This window comes from Rhinopithecus bieti, unplaced genomic scaffold (genome assembly GCF_001698545.2).
Source record: "Rhinopithecus bieti isolate Rb0 unplaced genomic scaffold, ASM169854v2 scaffold_46259, whole genome shotgun sequence".
Lineage (NCBI taxonomy): Eukaryota > Metazoa > Chordata > Mammalia > Primates > Cercopithecidae > Rhinopithecus > Rhinopithecus bieti.
The window spans coordinates 1450462-1472002 of NW_016818844.1; the positions used below are offsets into that span (position 1 = coordinate 1450462).

Sequence of the window (21541 nt, forward strand, 5' to 3'; positions counted from 1 at the left end):
AAATCCGAGGAACATAGACTGGCAATATACTAATAGCTTTTGATGACCTTGACAGTTTTGAGGACTCGTCAGGTAGTTTATACACGTTTCTCAGTTGGGATTTTTCTGATGTTTATCTCTTGATAAGATTGGGATTATGGATTTCAGGAGGAAAACCACAGAGGTAACATGTTATATGGATCACATCACATCAACGGGACAAATTATCAATATGATTTGTTTCTGTTGATGTTGACCTTGATCACCTGGCCAGCATAGCGTTTATTAGAGGAATGATTTTGAATGACATGAAATAATTTCCCAATACTCAATCCTAAGAAATAAGAATGTCAACTTAGTTTTAGTGGATCTTGATGAAAAGTTCTCAAATGATATTCAATTGTGTCTTTGCTCAAAACGGTACTATTTAAAACAGAAACCATTTCAAATGATACTTAATTTCTACCATTGATTAAAGTCAGAATGTAGATCACCACTCTTTCTGCTCTCTTTCACTGCCTTTGAGGGCAGTGCTGAGACAGGAGGAAAATACGTGAACTAGGAGGTAGTGGAAGGGAGTGCCCTGGTAGCACTTGATGAACACTTTGATGCCCATTTCACTGCCGTCTTGCCTGGACAACTGCATCTGTCATTTTGTCATGGTTCACAGATCTGAAAGTTACAAAGTTGGACCTAACATAACTTGTTCTGTAGAATTCAACGATAAACTAAGCTTAAACAATCGTATTTACCTATTTCTTTTCAATTTTTAAAGTAGCCTATCACATTTCTGCTATATTTAAATTGACGTTGCATCTTAATATCTCAATAGTAACCGGTTGAGAATTATTTAACCCTTTGCCTGCTGCTTCTCTTCCATATGAAGAGAATTCTTTAAAATATTTCGAATTCTCTTGTATATACAAAGTGTGGATCATAAAATAGTTGCTGTTTAGGGTCGCAGTGGGGTGATGGGTGCCCACCCCCAGCTGTCCTTGTTTGCTCCACATACAACAGGAACCAAAGAGCATTACGAACATTTAGGATAGCTCTGAATGCACAAGTGAACTGCTAAAGCTAAAGTAAAAATGAAATCATCAACAACCACCAAAAAATAATGTTTAATTAAACTAACCTACACCATTGTGAGAAACCATAAAACACAGCAAACGCTTGTTGCAGTGATGAGACTTCAACGTACGTGACCATAATGTCACAGGGCAACAGCAGAGAAATGGGCAGAAAATGTCTGGGTTTTCTACACCTTCTGCAGGTGAGGAGCCCTGTTCTCTGCCCAGAGTCCTTTGAAAAAACTGACACCCTAAGACTATCACAGATGCTTTCCTCATTCTCTGAATTTGTTTCGCATGAGTAACATTCACATTCTGTGTTTAAAGAGTGATGATTATGAATGAAATTTTGTGATGTCAGGCTGAGTCCTTGGGTCTGGAGAATCCAGTGCCACGTGCATGCCTCCCCATGGTCGGTGGAGGAAGCCAGGCAAATGGGGCTCCAGTCCTTACTCTGCCATGCTGTTTTCTGTGGGTGAGGCCTGGGACAGCTTCTTCATCCTTATGTCTCAGTTTAGTCTTATCAAAAGGAGAATAGTATGTGCTTCTCAGGGTGTTCTGAGGGTTTGCTACATGAATACACTTGAAATACGTAGGACACTCAGTGCCTGGGATGCAGGAAAGGCCAGACAACCATTAGCTGTTGTGGCTGCTGTTGTTTTACATCAGTTGTCAAAAAGGGTAGCTAGTCAGGAGAGGGAGGCAGCAGTGAGCTATGATCATACCACTGCACTCCAGCCTAGGTGACAAAGCAAGATTTTTTCTTTTTTAAAATAAAAAAGTGCTGAATGTGGGAGAGACAGGAACATCTGTCAACTCAGCAGGTGTCAGGGGCTGTCTACTGTTCCGGGGAATGAAGCCTGGAGCTGGCACATGCAGCAGAGCTGAGAGAGAGGATGGAGGCAGCCTGGCCAGGCTGTGCACAGACCTCAGGTGATTCCCCTTGAGGCTAAGCCGTGCACCTCTACAATTTTCCCAGATGCCCCAGCTCCCTTACAACAAAAACCTTTTTCCCCTCTTCACAACAACAGAACATTCGAAGCAGCTGACCATTCCACTGGCTCTAAGAGGATAATTAGGATGGCCTCATCACTTAGCCACACTCACCGCTGCTTGCCACAGGCAGGACTCCTGGAGTTTTTGTTCGAGTCTTGAACCTTGCTCCTTCTCTGCGCTGAGACTAGCACTTGGGTCATGAGATGGCTTATGGAGGTAGGGCTGATGGAAAATGCAAATGTGCACAGAGATCTGCTTTTGTGCAATAGCCTTGCAAGATGCTCCACAGCTGAATTCCATTGGTGCTCCCCACAGTGTATTTTAAGGTTAAAAGCAGATGGGGACTGATGGTGTCAAGTGAGTTTTTAAGAGATTATGATCAGACTTTAGCTGGTGGAGCTACTGGAATTTTTCTATTGAAAAAATTAAAAAATCAGTCCTTAGGAGATTTGATGATTGATTCATATGTGGAAGTAGGAATTGAAGAGCAGGGACTTTTTATTAGCAGGTGTTCTCAGAAATTGAGGCAAACAGAAGTAGTGACCAGGCACAGTGGCTCAGGTCTGTTATCCCAGCACTTTGGGAGGCCGAGTCGAGCGGATCACCTTTAGGTCGGGAGTTTGAGACCAGCCTGGCCAACATAGTGAGACCCCATCTGTACTAAAAATACAAAAAATTAGCCGGGCATGGTGGCGGGTGCCTGTAAAGTCCCAGCTACTCGGGAGGCTGAGGCAGGAGAAAGACCTGAACCAGGGAGATGGAGGTTGCAGTGAGCCAAGATCATAACACTGTACTCCAGCCTTAGGCGACAGAGTGAGACTGGGTCTCAAAAAAAACGTGGTTTATGTGCCTTGCATTAGCAAAATACTTAGTATGGTTTGGGGACCCAAAACATAGGATGGGAAAATGTGGTAAAGCAGGAACATGGTGTTGAGGGCAGGCTCTCTGTAACAGTGCTGTAAGTTTTGTTTCATAAATTACAAATACAAAGAAAACCTCCCCATGCCCAGTAAAGTTTGACTTGGAAGATTCAAAATAGTATCTCAGACTTGTTAAAGGCCAAAGACTTTTAATTTTTAGAATAATGTATTTTTAACCTTTTAATACAAGAAAAAACTCAGAGCAAGTGGAAAGTAGCTATTTAATTATATTTCCTAAACCATGCCAGTTTGAGGAAATGTCTCATTTGCATGTGTATTTGTATACTGCATTGTTATTTATACCAACAAAAATTTATTTTGCTATTCACTTGATGAGAAATGCATTTAGATTGAACGTGGGCTTTAGTTTCAGTTTTTAAAAATGCAACAAAAGTATTCCCATACCCATTAATCTATGACCTAGTTGGATTCAAAAGGAAATTTCATAAGAGTAGAAGTATTCTTAAGACTGAGCCTGGACTCTGGGCCAAACATAGCCAGCCTCCATGGACAGACTGTGTTTTCCTTCCTCTTAAAAGATGGTCTCAGAATAGGACGATTTCTATTATAGAAGCAGTGGCAATTTAAATTGCATTTCTAAATATAACATGTTCAAGGCAGTGACTTTAAAAATTCACATCTGAAACCATATCACTTTAATCCTTCCTTTTTACACTCGAGGCAGTTCATGAATTGCCAAAGACGTTTTTCCCAATTCATTTTCCTTGTGTTTTTCCCCCCTGAATCTTACAAATTGTGCATTGATTTAGGAGACGTAAATTTTTTGTTGGCTTTTGCCCTGGAAAGTTGATGTTGTATCTTTTCCTTAATTTTTCTATCCATTCAAGAAGAATAAAAAATAATTCTGCTTTGCCTCATCACAATAGGTATAGGGATAAGATCAGGTCTGCTAAATATTTGGTACTCCTCACAGGGAAATGCTTTGTACATAGTATGAATAAGACATTTTTAAAGCTGAATGACTCCACTGTGCTACACTGAGACATTTTATGTAATCTCTGCAGGTATAACTTTGTACCCATATGGTCTTGCTTTCTAAGATACTAGGAAATTAAAGCCCACAAATTATAATTCTATTTCTTATTAATAGTGGCACCCAAGTGTACAGAAAACAGTGGTTTAAATTAGTTTTGCACTTGAAATGAACAAGATGAATGGAAGTTTCACTGTTGGGGAAAGCATTGAATTAGATCTAGATTTTCTCTCAGGATGGTAATTAAATTTTCAGGTAAATCTTGTTGAGATTGATAGGCATAACTTTTTTTTGATAGTCTTATTCTGGTTTGACAGAATAAGAATCAGACTTTTTTCTTTTCTTTTTTTCCTGTTTTGTGTGTGTGTGTGTGTGTGTGTGTGTGTGTATGAATTGTGGTGGTTGGGGGAAAATCTGTTATATGATATAAGTTATAAGATATAGTGTAAATTACTAACTATGAGGCTTTTGTCATTTAATCAAAATAAAAGGTACCATTCAGAAATTGTGTTTGTTTTCTAGGGACACAACCAAATCATAACGTATAGCAGACCAATCTATTTTTGTGTGCTGTGTGGCCTTATTTTGCTTCTTGATACAGGGGCCAAAGCCAGGCACCCTCCCAGTTACATTGTGTATGGCCTGAAGCTTTTCTCTCCAGTGTTTCTCCAATCAGCTAGGGACTACCTAATAGGTGAGTTAATTACGGGCTTGTGGGGAAGAATATGGTGGGTGGGGGTATGTCTCCCCCTTGTCTTCTGAATTTCTAAGCTTCCTTACTTGATTATTGGGTGAAGAGATGTGTATTTTCCTCTTGGCTCGCGTATCTACAGAAGACTGTCTGGGAGCCCAAGCCTCAAGGCATCCAACTGTGGAATTATTTTTAAAGGATTTTGATATTTATGACCAAGAAGTTGCAGCACTATAATGTCCATTATAATAATGCCCATTGTAATAATGCCCATCTGGGCTGGGCACAGTGGCTCACGCCTATAATCCCAGCACTTTGGGAGGCTGAGGCGGGTGGATCACCTGAGGTCAGGATTTCAAGACCAGCCTGGCCAACAATGGTGAAACCCCGTCTCTACTAAAAAGATACAAAAAAAATTAGCAGGACATGGTGGCACATGCTGGTAATCACAGCTACTCAGGAGGCTGAGGCAGGAGAATCGCTTGAACCTGGGAGGCAGAGGTTGCGGTGAGCCGAGATCATGCCATTGCACTCCAGCCTGGGCAACGAGTGAAACTGTTTCTCGAAAATAAATAAACAAATTAAAAAAAAAAGCCCATCTGCAGAATAGTTGTTATGGTGCCTGCTGGAGATGGTTTTGCCATCGGGGTGGCAGCATGAATGGGCATGGTTCTCTGTCCAGGTGGAGACCTGGATACTCAGATCACCCAGTCTTCCACCAATCCCTTTGCTTGACTTAAGGTTTAGGCAGTATTTGATATAAAATGCTCTGTTTAAACGAGTCACCTGCGTACTATATGGTTTTGAGTCCTGACTCTGGAGCCAAACTGCTGATTGTTTGAATTCCAGCTTTGCCACTTTACTAGGTATATGACTTTGAGCAAAACTTAACTGTGATATAAAGGCAAAAATATTGGCCACCTCAGAAATTACTGAAAGTTTTAAATGAGTTGGTATACTTTGACATAGAGAGCAGTGCTGGGCACCAAGCATCAGCTGTTGTTGTTCCTGTTATGCAAAGTGGTTGCTCTGGTATTGACCCGACTGCATATGCTCTAAGAATTCTTGCAGAGACATCCAGGGGTTTGCACACCTACCAATTTGTTATTGTCTGTGATAACATTGACCAGCTGAGTTGGTAAAGGGTAGCTTCTACCAACATCACTAGCCGGATCTCTCGCTTGCCAGCTAGAAATCTTACTCAAGAGACTGTCAAAGCCTCTGGTCCCACATCATCCTTTCCCAACCTCTGTGACAGCCCTCCCGAATCTCTCTAGTGGAACTAGGGAGAGTGCCCAGGTATGGTGTAAGCTTTGTTTGTGCTCCTTGTAGGTGAAAACCCTGGTAGGCACTCCACCCTTTGGCTTCCTGTTCCTCTTCCTGCTGCATTGGTACTGAACTCTTCATTCTTTACTCCCCCCATGCCCAACCCACCACAAGCCCACCTTTCTATGCATCCTCAACACATCTTTTTCTATTACATCATGTGAGAAGCACAGTAGCTTCTTCTTTTTTTTTCTTTTTTTTTTTTGAGGCAGAGTCTCACTCTGTCTCCCAAGCTGGAGTACAGTGACATAATCTTGGCTTACAGCAACCTCCACCTCCTGGATTCAAGCGATTCTCCAGCCTCAGCCTCCCAAGTAGTTGGAATTACAGGCATGTGCCACCACACCTGGCTAATTTTTGTATTTTTAGTAGAGATGGGGTTTCCCCATGTTGGCCAGGCTGGTCTTGAACTCCTAACCTCAAGTGATCTGCCCACCTCAGCCTCCCAGAGTGCTGGGATTACAGACGTGAGCCATCGTGCCCGGCCAGAGTAGCTTCTTAATGCCAAAGGGTTATGCACCGCGCTTCAGAGAACCTCTGAGTTCAATTAGGAAACAGAAACATGTTGGGAAAAAAATAACAGATCCATAATTTGATCTCCCGGTCAGTGCCCTCCTGCCCAAGAATATTTGCTTCTATCCTTCCTGATTTTTTTACTTTACTTTTTTTCCAGTCCTGTTGGTTGGAGCAAACACATACACAGGAAAGGCTTTCTGTCATTCTTATTATTTTATAACTTAGCGCGCCCATATTCCTCACTAAGTCGGCTGCAATGAAGAAATCACAGTTTGAGTAGACAGAGATGCTCACTCATGATCGCACACTTTGCAGGGCCATCCTTTCCTGCCATCTTCTTTTTGCAAACAGCAGTGTTGGAGTCCACAGCTCAAGGGCATACGAGGACCCGGAGATTAGAGAAGGAGAAAGCATAAAATAATTTTGGAAGATGTCCAGGAAACAGTTGTCTATGTCAAAATGCTGCCTTTTCTCTCTCTGCACTCCACACTCCATCTTGGGCACCCCCAGCCATCTTTTCCTGGGATCTTGAATGTGGATTCGTGTTGATAGAGTGCCACCTCTTACAGGTCACAGGGATCTGTGGTTTGAGCTGGAGACGTAACTACTGTGACCCCTTCTCACCGCCTTATCACACATTGTGTGGTCCCTTCTCATCTCCGTCTCACACATTGTGTTCCTTCCACTCAGAAGCTGTTTTGCAGCCTTCCCCACCCTTCATTATGCTGGCTTATAACACCTTATTTCTGTAAGTTTGACCCCATTGTCTGTCCTCTCACTACCCACACTTTCATAGTCCTTAGTCCATTTTCTAGCAATCTACTCGCATTGTTAATACTGAAATAATGCCTGTCTCTCTCACTAGCTTATTTGCTCAGAAAAGGCAAGGCTGAGACCCTGCCTACTTTCTTACCACTGAATCCTTAGCAGTGTCTGGCATTTAGAGGCACTAAATAAACATCTGTTGAAAGCATGAACTAATGAATATAAAAGTCTGTGTTTTTGTTTTGTTTTGTTTTTGATTTTTTGAGACGGGGTCTATCTCTATTGCCCAGTAGAATTCAGTGGCCCGATCTCGGCTGACTGCAACCTCTGCCTCCTGGGTTCAAGCGATTCTCCTGCCTCAGCCTCCCAAGTAGCTGGGATTACAGGCGCATGCCATCATACCTAGCTAATTTTTGTATTTTTAGTAGAGATGGGGTTTTGCCATGTTGGCCAGGCTAGTTTCAAACTCCTGACCCCAGGTGATCCACCCGCCTCAGCCTCTCAAAGTGCTGGGATTACAGGCGTGAGCCACCATGCCTGGCCGAAAGTCTGCTTTAAGTACTAAGGAGATTAATGTATAGTAACTTTCAGAATACTTCCCATTCATAAGTCAGAGAAGGCTACAGTCCATTTGGACCATTTAACTCAGCACTTAGAATAAGTAGGGACTTAATAAGTGCCTTTGCCAATAATCTGTAGAAAGAAGTTTGGGGGCATGAAGAGCATGATGTGTCTTCCATTTACAAATTGCTTTTATGTACATTGGCCTCTCCCTTATTCCTGTTTTTAAAATTTTTATTTGCTACTGTAAAAAAGTCAACTTTGGAATAAGTGTAGTTGTCTTGGTGTGGTAAACTTACAATGGCATTGGAATGTGAGATGTTATTAAAGCTCAAAAAGTAAGACCTTAACGTCTTAAATAATTGGTAAAAGTCTAAGATTTTACTTTTAGCAGTAACCCTTGTTCTAGAATATCCTACTAGGTATGCATATTCTTATTTTATTTTAGTTTTTAAATCAATTTCATTAGGGATTGGAGAGGGAACATTCTTATCTTTTTCACTGGAATTCCCTTTCCCTCATTAAAGCTTCTCCCTAATACATATTTTGTTTGCTTGTCAACAGTGACAAGTAAAAATGGCGATAAAAAATCCAGCAAGCTGATTAAATAACTTCCGGGGTAAAGATAAATAGAAAAATAGAACAATAGCAATCCCTATGGAATGAACGTGTTAAACATACAAATTTGCACTAAGCAGGAAAAGGTTGCGAAACAAATTTAGAACAAATGGGAGAGAAAGGGAAGAGAGAGAGGCTTACACTATTTTTCTGACTTTATGAGGGAACACAAGGGCAACTTAAAGTCATTTCTTTGTGGAACTTATTCTCTCTACTCCCTCCACTAGCAAGGGATGTAAGCAGTCTAAAGCTGCTGCCACTGCTATGTGGAGGAACTAGCAAGGAGAGAAGAAAAACATTAGGAGAAAACAAAAGGTTATTAGGAGGAAAAAGAAGTGTACAGATCTAGAAGTGTAATGCTTCCTAGAGCCGCTGTAACAAAGTACTCCCCACTGGGTGGCTTAGAACAGCAGAAGTTAATTGTCTTGCAGTTCTGGAAGCCGGAAGTCCAAACTCAAGGTGTTGTCCAGGCCATGCTCCGCCTGAAAGCGCTAAAGAAGGACCTGTTCCGGGCCTCTTTCCTTGGCTTGTAGCTGCCATTCTTCTCCTGTGTGTTCACATGGTCTCCCCTGTATGCGTGTGTGCCTCTATGTCCAAATGTTTCCTTTTCATAAGGACACCAGTCATATTGAATTAGGGCCCAGGTGGACCATAAGGGCCTCAGCTTAACTCAATAATCTGCAAAGACCCTATTTCCAAACAAGGTCACATTTAGAGTTACTGGGAGTTAGAACTTCCACACCTTTTATGGGAACATAATTCAGCCCATAACAAGGAGCGTTTAAGAAAAAGGACAAGGCAGAAGGAAGAATTAAGTCCATCTGACATCGTTTCCCATGGATTTATTGTGCTTCTCGTGCTGTGTTGGGTGCAAGTGGTCCTCCTCTGGCAGGTGCTAGGGAGCTTGGAGTATTTCCTAGAGCAGTCTCTTATTGGTGATGTTTCGGTTACCCACTGCCACTCCTGGTTTCTGCAATTAAACCATCACCCTGTCAGAGCGGGAGGAGGTGGCAGAGGAGAGGGACAGACAAGGAAAGGAGCAAGACCAGTCCAGTATCAGCAGCTCCTTCTGCCTCCTTGTGCAGAAGAGATCAAATGCCTGAGCCAGTGGTATGAGAGAAGTCAGGTGGACATGGGGCAGGTGGGAAGGATGGAGAAACTCCTTGTCATGTATAATGCAAGGAGAGAAGCATCTCAAAAGAAGAAGGAAACGTCAGATGATTGAAGGAGGAGAAATTCAGGTGAATTAAGGAGGTAGAAGCACAGAATAATATTCCTACGTGATTTCTTTTTCTTTTATGATCCCTCATATATGTTCAGAATATTACTCTGTGCACTTTTCCTTTCATTATAAGAAAAAATGTTCTTTATTTTTATTCCCGGGAATAAGGTGAAAGTTATTCGTCCGCAGTCATTTCCTGTGCTCGGTCAGAGACTGGTGACCTCTGGCTGGAATTTATATTACTTTCCATTTGGGAAACTTCAGCAAAAGCCTCTGTGTGAGACTGGCTTTGAAATTATCCTATGGGTGAGAAAGCCAAAAGGTCTCTGATTCTTAGTACCATATTTCAAAAGGAGCAGTAACGAAACTAGAGTGTGCCTGGAGGAGTGTGTAGCCACATGGCCTATATGGGGTCTGGAAACTGGGTAATGGAACTGGGAATGTCCAACCCAGGGAAGAAACACTTGAGTGCTAGAGGTACACACAATAGCTTCAGATCCTTAAAATGCTGCCGGGTTGAAGGGGAGGGATTTTATTCTCTTTTGTAGCCGTAACGACTAGTTCCGGCAGATAGAAGGTGGATTACAGCTCGGTACAAAGAAGCCAGTAAAACGGTTTGGATTAGAGCTGCCCCACAGCAGAGTAAGTGTTTCTTAGTGAAATGAGTTCTCTGGCTTGGAAAAACTTCAGGCAAGATGGAATGTCCATCAGTTGTAGCCCTGGTCCAAACATTGGATGGGTTCTTTATCAAATGGCCACTGCTCTGTGTTTTTTATTTTTGTTTTTCTCAGACCTGAGAGTTTTATGTTGTATTTTTGGTCCTTAGGTTTATAAATCCCTGACAACAATAATGCATCTTCAATAATGGAGATTGTAATTTTGGAGATAAGTGGAGGTTTTAGAACCAATTACTGGATTGTACTCACCTTTCCCTAAACACCCAGACGTCCCATTTCTATGTCTTGTTTAAAGGCTCATTTCTTGGCCTCAGTCCGTATGAGGTCAATCGGTTAATACACAGATAGAGCATATTGAAGACACACAATATATACATTCACATTGACTTCAGAGGCTTTAGTTTTATCTCTGTGCCATTTTAATTCTGCCTGCTTGCCCCTCAAACCTGCAAATACGGTAATTTATATCACTCACATTTGATAAAAGAAATAAGCTTAAGCTACTGTATTTTTATTTATGAATTTTGCTTAAAAGAAATGGAACTGTGCCAGAAGTTTCTGCCTTGACTATAATTATTAAGGAAAATAAAAAGTTAGGAAGAAGTGAGAGAAAATTATAGACCCACTCAGTGGTGTGCTAACAGAAAATGTTTGTTCACAGGGAAAATTATGAACAGCCACAAAGACTTTAATGTTTCACTTCTGGGGAAAAAAAAAAGAACAAAATAATTTCAGCAATTTCAAGTGTCATTTTCCTAAAGTCCTGGTAACATAACAAGCATTTGGCTGCTTTTTCCTTCACGTTCAGTGCAACCTGACAGATGAGACACATGGACTCCCTCTTCCTCCCATTCCACCTCCACGACATTTATTTTAAAGACTAGAGCTTTCCTCCTCCAGTATGTTTTGGAGAGGATCTAGTGCATGGGCCTCTCTGTTGACTGCTGTTCTTCCTGTATTATTTCATTAAGTCCCAATTCTACACCCACAGCCAGAGCATCTCCAGGGATGACTTTCTGATATTTCTTACCATTTTATCTTCCTCATGCCATTTTTTCACTGTCTTCTAATTCTTCTCACTTCTTTGGGTTTTGTTGCATTGGCTAGTGTATTTCTTATACAGAATGCCTCTTTATTCTTGATTTACCAAATAGCTCCCAATATTTGGCTTTGTCTTTCATGTGATCCATACCTAGACTTTTCCCTGTAGTTCTTCATTCTCAGCGTAGTTTTGGTCACACAGGCATACAGCATTTTGAAAGGTAAATAATAAATCTCATTGGACCTTCCCTCTGCCCCGATATGGAATTGGCAGATATAGCATAGCACAAAATTGTCATTGCTGGGTTTTGACCCCCAAGTAAAGAGAAGCTCTTCTCAGTTTGTTTGAAATTTTATGGAATTTTGTGGATTAAAATTTCTGTGTTCATGACTATATGTTCTGTAATTAAATTTCTATTTATTTCTTGTATCTATAGAAACTGAAAAAGAAATTATGTCTTACATAGTTATGTCTAGCATATCAGTATTTGTGCCTTTTTGTCTGTGTTGATTGAGAAATAAACTGCTTTCAGGTGCTCTACTTTTTTACAATATAGTTGAAATCTTGCCACAAAAATTATCACAACAAAATCACCACCTGTATCAAAACATGGCTCCAACACCAACCACAGCCCCTATTATCATAGATAGTCATGTTCATGACATAAAATTTTTCTTTCACAGAGTTGGAACAGTTCCTCAGTACTTTGTTCTATAGTGAATTTTAACCAACTTTTGTGTGTGTGTGTGTGTATGTGTGTGTGTATATATATATTCTTTAAGTTCTGGAATACATGTGCAGAACATGCAGATTCGTTACATAGGTATACCAATTTTTAAAAAGAGAACTTCAACATCTTTTGTGGGAACAGAATTCAACCCAAAACAAGGATTATTTCAGAAAAAGGACAAGAGAGAAGCAAAAACCAAGTCCATGCAATATTATTTACCATCTTATGGCCAAAAGTGCTATTATGCCCATTTTAAATAACACAATAATATTAACCAACTATTTTAATCAAATATTCAGAGAATGGGTTGTGCACATACTCTCATCCTTACAACACCGCTATGGGAAGTTAACATTTCCCATTTTTCAGAAATAGCTGAAACAGCCTCGCTTGCCATCCTCCTCCCATTGTTCACTGTGGTTTGTGCATATTTTAGGACATAGTTCCAATGTCTAGACATATTGGATTTCAAATCAAATTTCCTTAGTTTTCTTAAGGTTTACCAGTACCTAACTTCATTGACATACAACCCAATAATCAAGGACAGAAAGGAAGACAGATGTCTTATGGCACTGCTAATGGGAGTTTCTGTGTTTCTCTGAAACCCAGCTTCAGTAGAATTAAGCAAGAGGCAACGGTAAGAAAGTTGCTGTAAAACGCAACTCTGCTATAGTTTTCCTCCTCTGACAAAATAGTTCTCTGAGACATTGAATTATAACCTACACATGTTTTCTCCAATTCTGCAATTGCATCATTCTGATGGGAGGTAGCATAAGCTCCCTCTCCTCAGCCAAGAGCACCTTCGTCTACCACGTGATCCATCTACCCTAGAATCCGTGTCACATTATCACCCAGTGCTGAGTCAGGTAGTTCCCACTTGACAGCCTTGAGCTCTGACTTAACTCTGAGTTTCCAATTGGTATTTAGGATGTAACAGACTCTGAGTTACTCAAGTGCTTGAGGGTACAGAAGCGTAAAGTAAGGACACTCCTTGGCCCCAATTTTTGCTCCCCTCTCACATGCAGGAAGAGATTTCCATAATTACTGTCCTGTGATTTTTTTTTGTCTGTGAGACAGAGTCTTGCTCTGTCGCCCAGGCTGGAGGACAGTGGCGTGATCTCGGTTCACTGCAACCTCAGCCTCCTGGGTTCAAGTGATTCTCCTGTCTCAGTCTCCCGAGTAGCTGGGATTACAGGCACGTGCCACCACACCTGGCTAATTTTTGTATTTTTTGTTTCAGTAGAGATGGGGTTTTGCCATGTTGGCCAGGCTGGTCTCAAACTCCTGACCTCAGGTGATCCTCCCATCTTGGCCTCCCAAAGTGCTGGGAATACTGATGTGAGCCACCACGCCTGGCCTGTCCTGTGTTTTTTTATGTTCCTGTAGTTTTCCCAGTTTCCTTTCTCTTACCCTCATCTTCCCCATGTCCAAGTCTACTCTTTCAAACTGAAGATGATTGTACTTTCATTCACCACCCCTGAAGTCTTTGCTCAGTCCTGGGCTGTGTGCGTTCTTTTCATCAGTACCTCTTTCTCAGGATCAGCTCCTTGTTGCATCCACAGGCACATTTCCGTCTCAGTCTCCAGTTTCCTCCGGGTGAGAGGAGTCTGAGATTGCCTCTGTGGAGGTTGCAGTGAGCCAAGATCGTGCCACTGCACGCTGGCTTGGGTGACAGAGGGCGACTCCATTTCAAAAAAAAAAGATTGCCTCCAGTATTCCTGGGTGGGATGGTTTGGAAGGGGAGAGAGACAGCACTGCAGCAGGAGCTTTGGCAACACAGTTCCCACATGCTTATCGTCAATTTTGTTTGTTCATTTTCAGTATTTTTATATTGCTTCCCTGCTATTTCCCTCCTTGGACTCTTCCCGCAAATCAACACTTTCTGCATTTATCTTTTGGAGCAAATTGACATGCTGTTTTTTGGTGGTTCTGGTAAGTCGTTTACATTCTATTCTTCCTGTAAAGGAATCTAGAGTTCAGATAAGGACTAAATAGCCTTAGGCAGGAGACGAGAGGCTAGATAGTTAGGTTTTCTTTGTCCAGCGCATTTAAATGACTTCAGTTTGGATCGGTCTGGGTGATGATAGGTCTGTCCAGATTTCCTGTAGCCAAATTGGAAGAGGTCCACTTAGCTTGTTTGAGCATAAGCACAGAGAGAAGGAAGGGTAGAATTCTCTATGATTTGGAATAGGTTTGAGGCCCTTCAAACTATTCCCTAAAAAAACACTCCGTGTGTGAATGTGTGTGAGCATGTGTGAGTGGATATAAAAGTGTATGTGTGTGTGTATGAGTGTATTTGAGCACATACATGCTCAAGTCTGGGAGTGCATCAGTGTGAGCCTGTGGGTTGACATTGTGCTGTATATTGTGTGTGTACCTACAGAGACAGGTGACCTGTGTCCCTAAACCATCACTGTGACCTTTTAAATGTCATACTTTAGATTCAGGCCAAGGTGGGTATAATCTCACGACATGACATAAATTGCTTAACTTTTCAGCCTACTCATCTATTCTCTAAATGGAAATAAACATGATGACCTCATAGGGTTGCTATAAAGAGTAAATGAAATCATGTGCATAATGCAATCACTGTTACCACCCCCATAACACATACACGTACACACACACACATACACACACGCACTACGTGGGGACACTTGCTTGTTCCCTTTCCCGTCTCCTCTCTCCTCCTGCCTTCTCCCTCCCTCCTTCTTCTTCCCATTTATTCAATTGAAATTGCTATCCAGGACCTTTTCCTTGAGCAGCAGCTTTCAACTGTAAGCCATGAGGTCTCCCTACCTTCATTCTGACACATTCACGTAGTCTTTTAAGAACATTATAAAGCATTCTTTCTGAATACTTTCCTCTTGAATTTTTAGTTAAATGGTAGTCTCTTTCTTGCACCTATGAGTCACCCAGTGCCTTTTGATGGATCCCATATATGTATTCTTTACCCCTTCAGCAGCATCTTATATGTGAATGTGCAACCATCTCTTCGCTGTTTTACGTTTGTTGATTTTAAGAATGGCCAGTCTAGAAAAGAACTGTTGATGTTTGTGTTCCAGCTGTGTCTGGGATAACTTCGGCTGTTTACAGCGTGGCCCGGAGCATCTTGGCTGCCGCCCTGCTCCACGCGGTCTGCTTCAGTGCAGTGAAGGTAGGTGTGAGGACCATGGTCCCTCATCCTTCTCCTCGATTGATTGAATTAACTTATTTTTTTAAACAAATAAATGTTTTCTCCAATATTACAAGAGAAATAGGATCTGCGCAAATCAGGGAGTGACTGTGTGGCGGAGCGAGGCCTCGGTAGTGTTAGAAGACAGGTCAGGATGCTTGCTCAGTAGTGTTAGAAGACAGGTCAGGATGCCTAGTTTGCCCTAATATGAAAGGCCCCCCACCTCCTGGCCTAGCCTCCCCTCTGCAGAAGTCTCTCTGCCAAGATCGGTTAGTGGCATTGGGAGGGGCTGCTGCTAAACATGGTGGTCGATGGAACCCATGTGTCTGCCTTCACTTCCTGAAATACTGCTCAAAAGACAATAAAGGGATACAACTGCTTAAAGCTATATGGACAAGAGGACAGAAGAGGATATGACAGCCACAAAATGTTAGAATCTAGAAAACAGACGGACTATAGACTTACCCAGAAGGGGAAAATGCAAACCTAGCCTGGCTGCAAGGGAAGCCTAAGATGATGAGAAAACAAGATAAACACTAACTTCAGGAAGACACAAAGTTGTGTCAGGCAAGAAACGTATCTATTTGTAGGTACCTGGCTCAGCTGTGAACCATATTTATATAGTAATCTGACTAATCATCATGTTATATCACTAATGGAAGAATGGGGGAGGTGAAGTGTGATGGAGGAGCTCCAAATCCTGTCTTCCATATTAGAAAGTCAGCAAATAACATCTAAATTGAAAAAAACAAATCAAGAAATAGCACAACAAGTATTTTATTTGAAAATATGGAGGTAAATATGGAGAAGAAACAGCAGAACCATTGCCTTCAGGAAGCAGGAATTAGGGCAGGGGTTTGTGTAGGCAGGGACCACTACTGTTTGTTTTTAATGTTGTAGAGTTGTGGAGTGGCCATTAAGTCTAAAAATAATAGCATACATAATGTCCTCAGGGGCATCTTCAATCAGTAACAAATAAATTAATATTATACATATTTCTGGACTTATGGTTTAATAGTTTAAACCACAGGTACTCCTTTATAAAACAAAAATTAAATGTAAAGGAGTAAATAAAAATAATAGATGTTCCAAAGTGTTTTTAATCTAAATCACATGACATTTCTTAACTCACTTTTTTAAAAGATTAACTTAAAACTTACTAAACTGGCCGGGCGCGGTGGCTCAAGCCTGTAATCCCAGCACTTTGGGAGGCCGAGATGGGCGGATCACAAGGTCAGGAGATCAAGACCATCCTGGCTAACACGGTGAAACCCCGTCTCTACTAAAAAATACAAAAAAAAAACTAGCCGGGCGAGGTGGCGGGCGCCTGTAGTCCCAGGTAATGTAGTCCCAGCTACTCGGGAGGCTGAGGCAGGAGAATGGCGTAAACCCGGGAGGCGGAGCTTGCAGTGAGCTGAGAACTGGCCACTGCACTCCAGCCTGGGCGACAGAGCGAGACTCCGTCTCAAAAGAAAAAAAAAAAAACTTACTAAACTGATCAGTGTCAGTGGCAGAAAGATAATTGTTTATTTCCCTTTGTGAAAGAACGAATTCAACATTTTTCTCTTTCAACATTGCACAGTAATCAATGGAGTAATTCTTTATCTTGCTCCTTCTATTCCTTCCATATAGATATTTTCTTTCAGAAAAAAGGGGAAGGGCCTGGGAGGAAGGTTTCTCTATCTGATATACAAAGGTAATTTATGTGCTTATAGTGGCCCTGTTTGTTACCACATTTATCCTATCATGTAGACCAACAATGATCTAATCAGTGTTTCTGGTGTTCTTTCTTTTGACTTATATTCCTTTATTCAATCATAGGATCCCAGGTATACTTCATTTAGGAAAAGTACTTGGATGGGTATTTTCTGGGTCCTTGTGCTTCTGAGAACATCTTTCCACTGTCTTTTGGTGAAATGGCTGCCTATACAACTCTGGGGTCACAAGCATTTTTCTGCAGGCACCTTAGTATATTGCTCTGTTGTCTTCTAGAATTATTTGTTTGCTTGTTCATTAATTTTTAAAAGTCAGGTTTAAAGTTCAGCTTTTAAAAATGTCCAGTTTGGTTAGTTTTAATAAATAAAGAAAGAAAGAATCCTACAATCAAGTTGTGAGACCATTTTCACCAACTCAAAAAATTTTCTCGAATTCCTTGTAGTCAGTCTCTTCCCCTACCTCCTACCTCTGGCCACCATTCATCAGATGTTCTGTCTTTGAAGCTTCTTTGGAATCAAATCTGTCAGGGCATGGTGTATATACAATAAAATCCACTAATTTCAAGTGTACAGTTAGATGTATTTTGACAACCGTGTATAGACAAGTTACCACCATCACAATCATGATACAAACCATTCCCTGATCCAGAAATATTTTTTCGTGTTCACTTGCAGTCAATCCCCTCCCCACACAATGCTTTTATTTATCCTGAGTGAATACCTGAGTGAGATTGCTAGATCACATGGTAAGTTTTTATTTAACTTTATAAGAAATTGCCAAACTGTTGTCCAGTTTCTGTACCATTTTTCATTTCCCTACCCTCACATAATCTTTGATTTGCAAGTGTTCCAGGTTCTTGTTAACACTTAGTACTGTCAGTTTTTTTAAATCCATTCTCGTGTGAATCAGTATCTAATTGTAGTTTTAATTTGCATTTCTCTAATAATGAATAGTGTTGAACATCTTTTTGTATGTTTGACATTTGTATAACTTCATTGATGAAAAATTTGCTCATCTTTTGTCCATTTAAAAATTATAGGTATGTCGGCCGGGTGCGGTGGCTCACTCCTGTAATCCCAGCACTTTGGGAGGCCGAGACGGGCGGATCACGAGGTCAGGAGATCAAGACCATCCTGGCTAACATGGTGAAACCCCGTCTCTACTAAAAAATACAAAAAAAAAAAAAAAAAAAATTATATGTATGTCATATTATTGAGATATAAAAGTTCTTTACATAATCTAGATACATGTCCTTTATCAGATATATGCTGTACACATTTCTTTTTCAGGCTGTGGCTTGTCTTCTCATTTTTTTAACAGCATATTTTGAAAAGCAGTTTTGAGTTACAATGAAGTCCAACTTATCTAATATTTATTTTATGATTTATATTTTTTTATATCTTACCTAGAAACATTTACCTCACACTAAGTCATAAATATTTTTGTACTAGAAGTTTTATAGTTGTGGCTCTTATATTTAGATATGAAGTATCTTTTGAGATGATTTTTGTGTATGATATGAAGTGAAGGTTGAGATTTACTAGTACCATTTGTTGAAAACACTAACCTTTCTCCATTGAATTACCATGGAAACTTTGGAACCAAAAATTAATCATTTCATTGTTCTGTATGCCTTTCTTTGTGTTAGTATTACATGATTTAGATTACTGTAGCTATATAATATGCTTTGGAATCAGATGGTATGTCTCCCAACTTTATTCTTCTTTTTCAAAATTGTTTTTGCTATTAAAGGTCATATTTCTTTCAAAGTAAGTTTTAGACTATGTTTCAATTCCTACCAAAATTTGCAAACATTTTCATTGGGGTTATGATGGATTTGTAGATCGATTTGGGGAGAACTGACATCTTAACAGTAACTTTTTGATCCATGGACATAGTATATTGTTTCATATACCACAATCTTTGTCTTTGTTACTTCCTCTCAGGTCAGGAATATTTCGTATCTTTCAACCTACAACTATTGCACCTTTTTGTGCAATATGTGTTATTTTAAATGGCATTGTGTTTTATAATTTAAATTTTCAATTTTTAAGTAATACTAAATAGAATTTATTTTGTAATATTTCAGCTTGTATTTTGCAAGCTTGCTAAGCAGACATATTAATTCTGGTAGCTTTTTAGTAATTTCTTTGAGATTGTCTACCATAGATTGTCATGTCTGTCAATAAACACAGTTTTGTTTTCCTTTACAGCCTGTATGCCTTTGATTTCTTTTTCTTGCTTTATTGTGGTGGCTAAGACTTCCACAGCAATGTTGACTAAAAGTGCTGAAATCAGACATCTTTGCCTGGCTTCCAAGTTTAGGGGAAAAGTCTTTCACCATTAAGTATGAAGTTAGCTATGGAAATTTTCCAGATGCCCTTTATTGGGCTGAGTCATTTTCCTTAGATTTCTAATTTGCTGAGAGTTGTCATCATAAATGATGTTAAATTTTGCCACTGTTGTTTTCTTCTATTGAGAAGACAATATTGATTTTTTTTAAAGTGATTGATAGGAAGGATTACATAAATTGACTGTTCAGTCATTCCATTTAAACATTCCATTTAAAGGATGGGACCCATTTGGTCGTGCCATATTGTCTTTTTAAATCTGTTGCTCAAGTTTGTTTACCAATATTTTGTTGAGAAATTTGATGTCTATGTTTCTAGTTCTCTAATTTTTCTTTTTTTCTTTTTTTTTTTTTTGAGATGGAATCTCACTCTGTCACCCAGGTTGGAGTGCCGTGGCGTGATCTTGGCTGACTGCAAGCTCTGCCTCCTGGGTGCATGCCATTCTCCTGCCTCAGCCCTCCGAGTAGCTGGGATTGCAGGCGCCCACCACCACACCTGGCTAATTTTTTGTATTTTTTAGTAGAGATGGGGTGTCACCATGTTAGCCAGGATGATTTCAATCTCCTGACCTCGTGATCCACCTGCCTCGGCCTCCCAAAGTGCTGGGATTACAGGCGTGAGCCACTGGCCCTGGCCTACTTTTTCTTTTCTTGTAATGCTTTGTCTTGTTTTGATATTATGTAATGGCTTGATAAAATGAATTGGAAGGTGTTTCCTTTTATATTCTAAAAGAGCTCATATAAAATAGCTCATGTTCTTACTGAACTTTTTTATATAGTAATATTTGGTTTTGTTGGTCTCTTAGATGGAATGTGTGTTCTTTTATACTCTCATTAAGCAGTCAGTTATAAAGATATTTAAAAATCTCTAAAATTATGTTTCATTTACATTATTTTAAAAAATAATTTCTGCAATGTACATTTCTTTGTGTAGATTCATCTTTCTGCTTGCCATCGCAGTTCTTCTGTCTGAAGAACTTGAAATCTCATGGTGCAGGTCTGCTAGTAATAAAACTTTCAGCCTTTGTCTGAAACATATCTCATTTTGCCTTCACTTTTGAAGGATATCTTCACTGTCACAGAATTCTACTTAAAAGCTTTTTTCCCCTAGTACTTTCAACATGTTCTATTTTCTTTTGTCTTGTATAATTTCTGATAAAAAAAAAAATCTGCTGTTATTCCAATATTTGCTTCTCTGTTAGTAATGTTTCTTTTTTCTCTGACTGCCTTTAAGATTTTCTCTTTGTCTTTGTTTTCAGCCATTTGACAATGCTGTTACTAAATGTATGGCATTTTTTTTTTTTTTTTTTTTTTTTTTTTTTTTTTTTTTTTTTTTTTTACTTAGGATTCTCTGAACTGTTTTGATTTGTGAGTTGTTTTGGAAAATCTTTAGCCATTCTCATTTCAAATATGTCTTCTGCCTTATTCTATTTTTCTTTTCTTCTTGGGCCTTCAATTACATACATGTTAGATCGTTTAATATTGCCCCACATCATTTGTATGCTATAGTCTTTTTTCCACTCTTTTTTCCTTCTTTGGGTTTTAGTTTTAATACTTTTACTGACCTATCTTGAAGTTCACCAATTATTTCTCCTGCTGTGTCTAGTCCGATGATAAACTCACCAAAGAACCAACATTTCTATTTGATGTCTGTAAATAGTTTCCATTTTTCTTTTGAAATTACCCATCTGCGCATGAATGATGTCCATCTCTGTCACTAGATTCTTTAACATGTTAAACATAGTCCTTTTAAAGTTGAGATTTTTGTAAATTATCTGGCTTTTTCTTGTTGTCAGGCTGTGAGCAGGACCCTTGTGGATTTCTGCATCTGAATTGGAGGCATCACTTGTCAGTGTTTACTTTTGAAGAGAAGAACAATAGGACTAAAATTTCTTTCTTGAAGTTTTGTAGAATTCTTTCCTATAGTCTGAAATTTAAAAGAAGTTAGTGGACTATGATTAGGCGTGGTTCTCTTTCTTAAGTTTTCTGGAGCACCATGCCCATTTTCACTTTTCACATTGAAGACTCTATCTAGAGGAAAAGTTTCCTTCTTATGTTTTGATTAATGACATTGTCGATTCTGTTCACATATGATTTACTTTTTTACAGACTTTAACTTTTGGCTGCTTTTCGTGTCTCATTTCTTTTTCATCATTTTCCTCTCCTTATATTTTTCCTTTGAGTTCTGGTACA

The 21541-nt window shown here is 39.9% G+C and overlaps 1 protein-coding gene across 1 annotated transcript in view; it reads left to right on the forward strand.

Annotated features, from left to right (window-relative positions):
- Nucleotides 1-21541, forward strand: part of PCNX2 (pecanex 2) — a 295611-nt gene that overhangs the window by 83050 nt on the left and 191020 nt on the right. The window contains exons 14-16 of the mRNA XM_017857713.1: nucleotides 4482-4653; nucleotides 13929-14039; nucleotides 15173-15264. Coding sequence (XP_017713202.1) covers nucleotides 4482-4653; nucleotides 13929-14039; nucleotides 15173-15264 — 375 coding nt within the window. The remainder of the gene's footprint in view (nucleotides 1-4481; nucleotides 4654-13928; nucleotides 14040-15172; nucleotides 15265-21541) is intronic.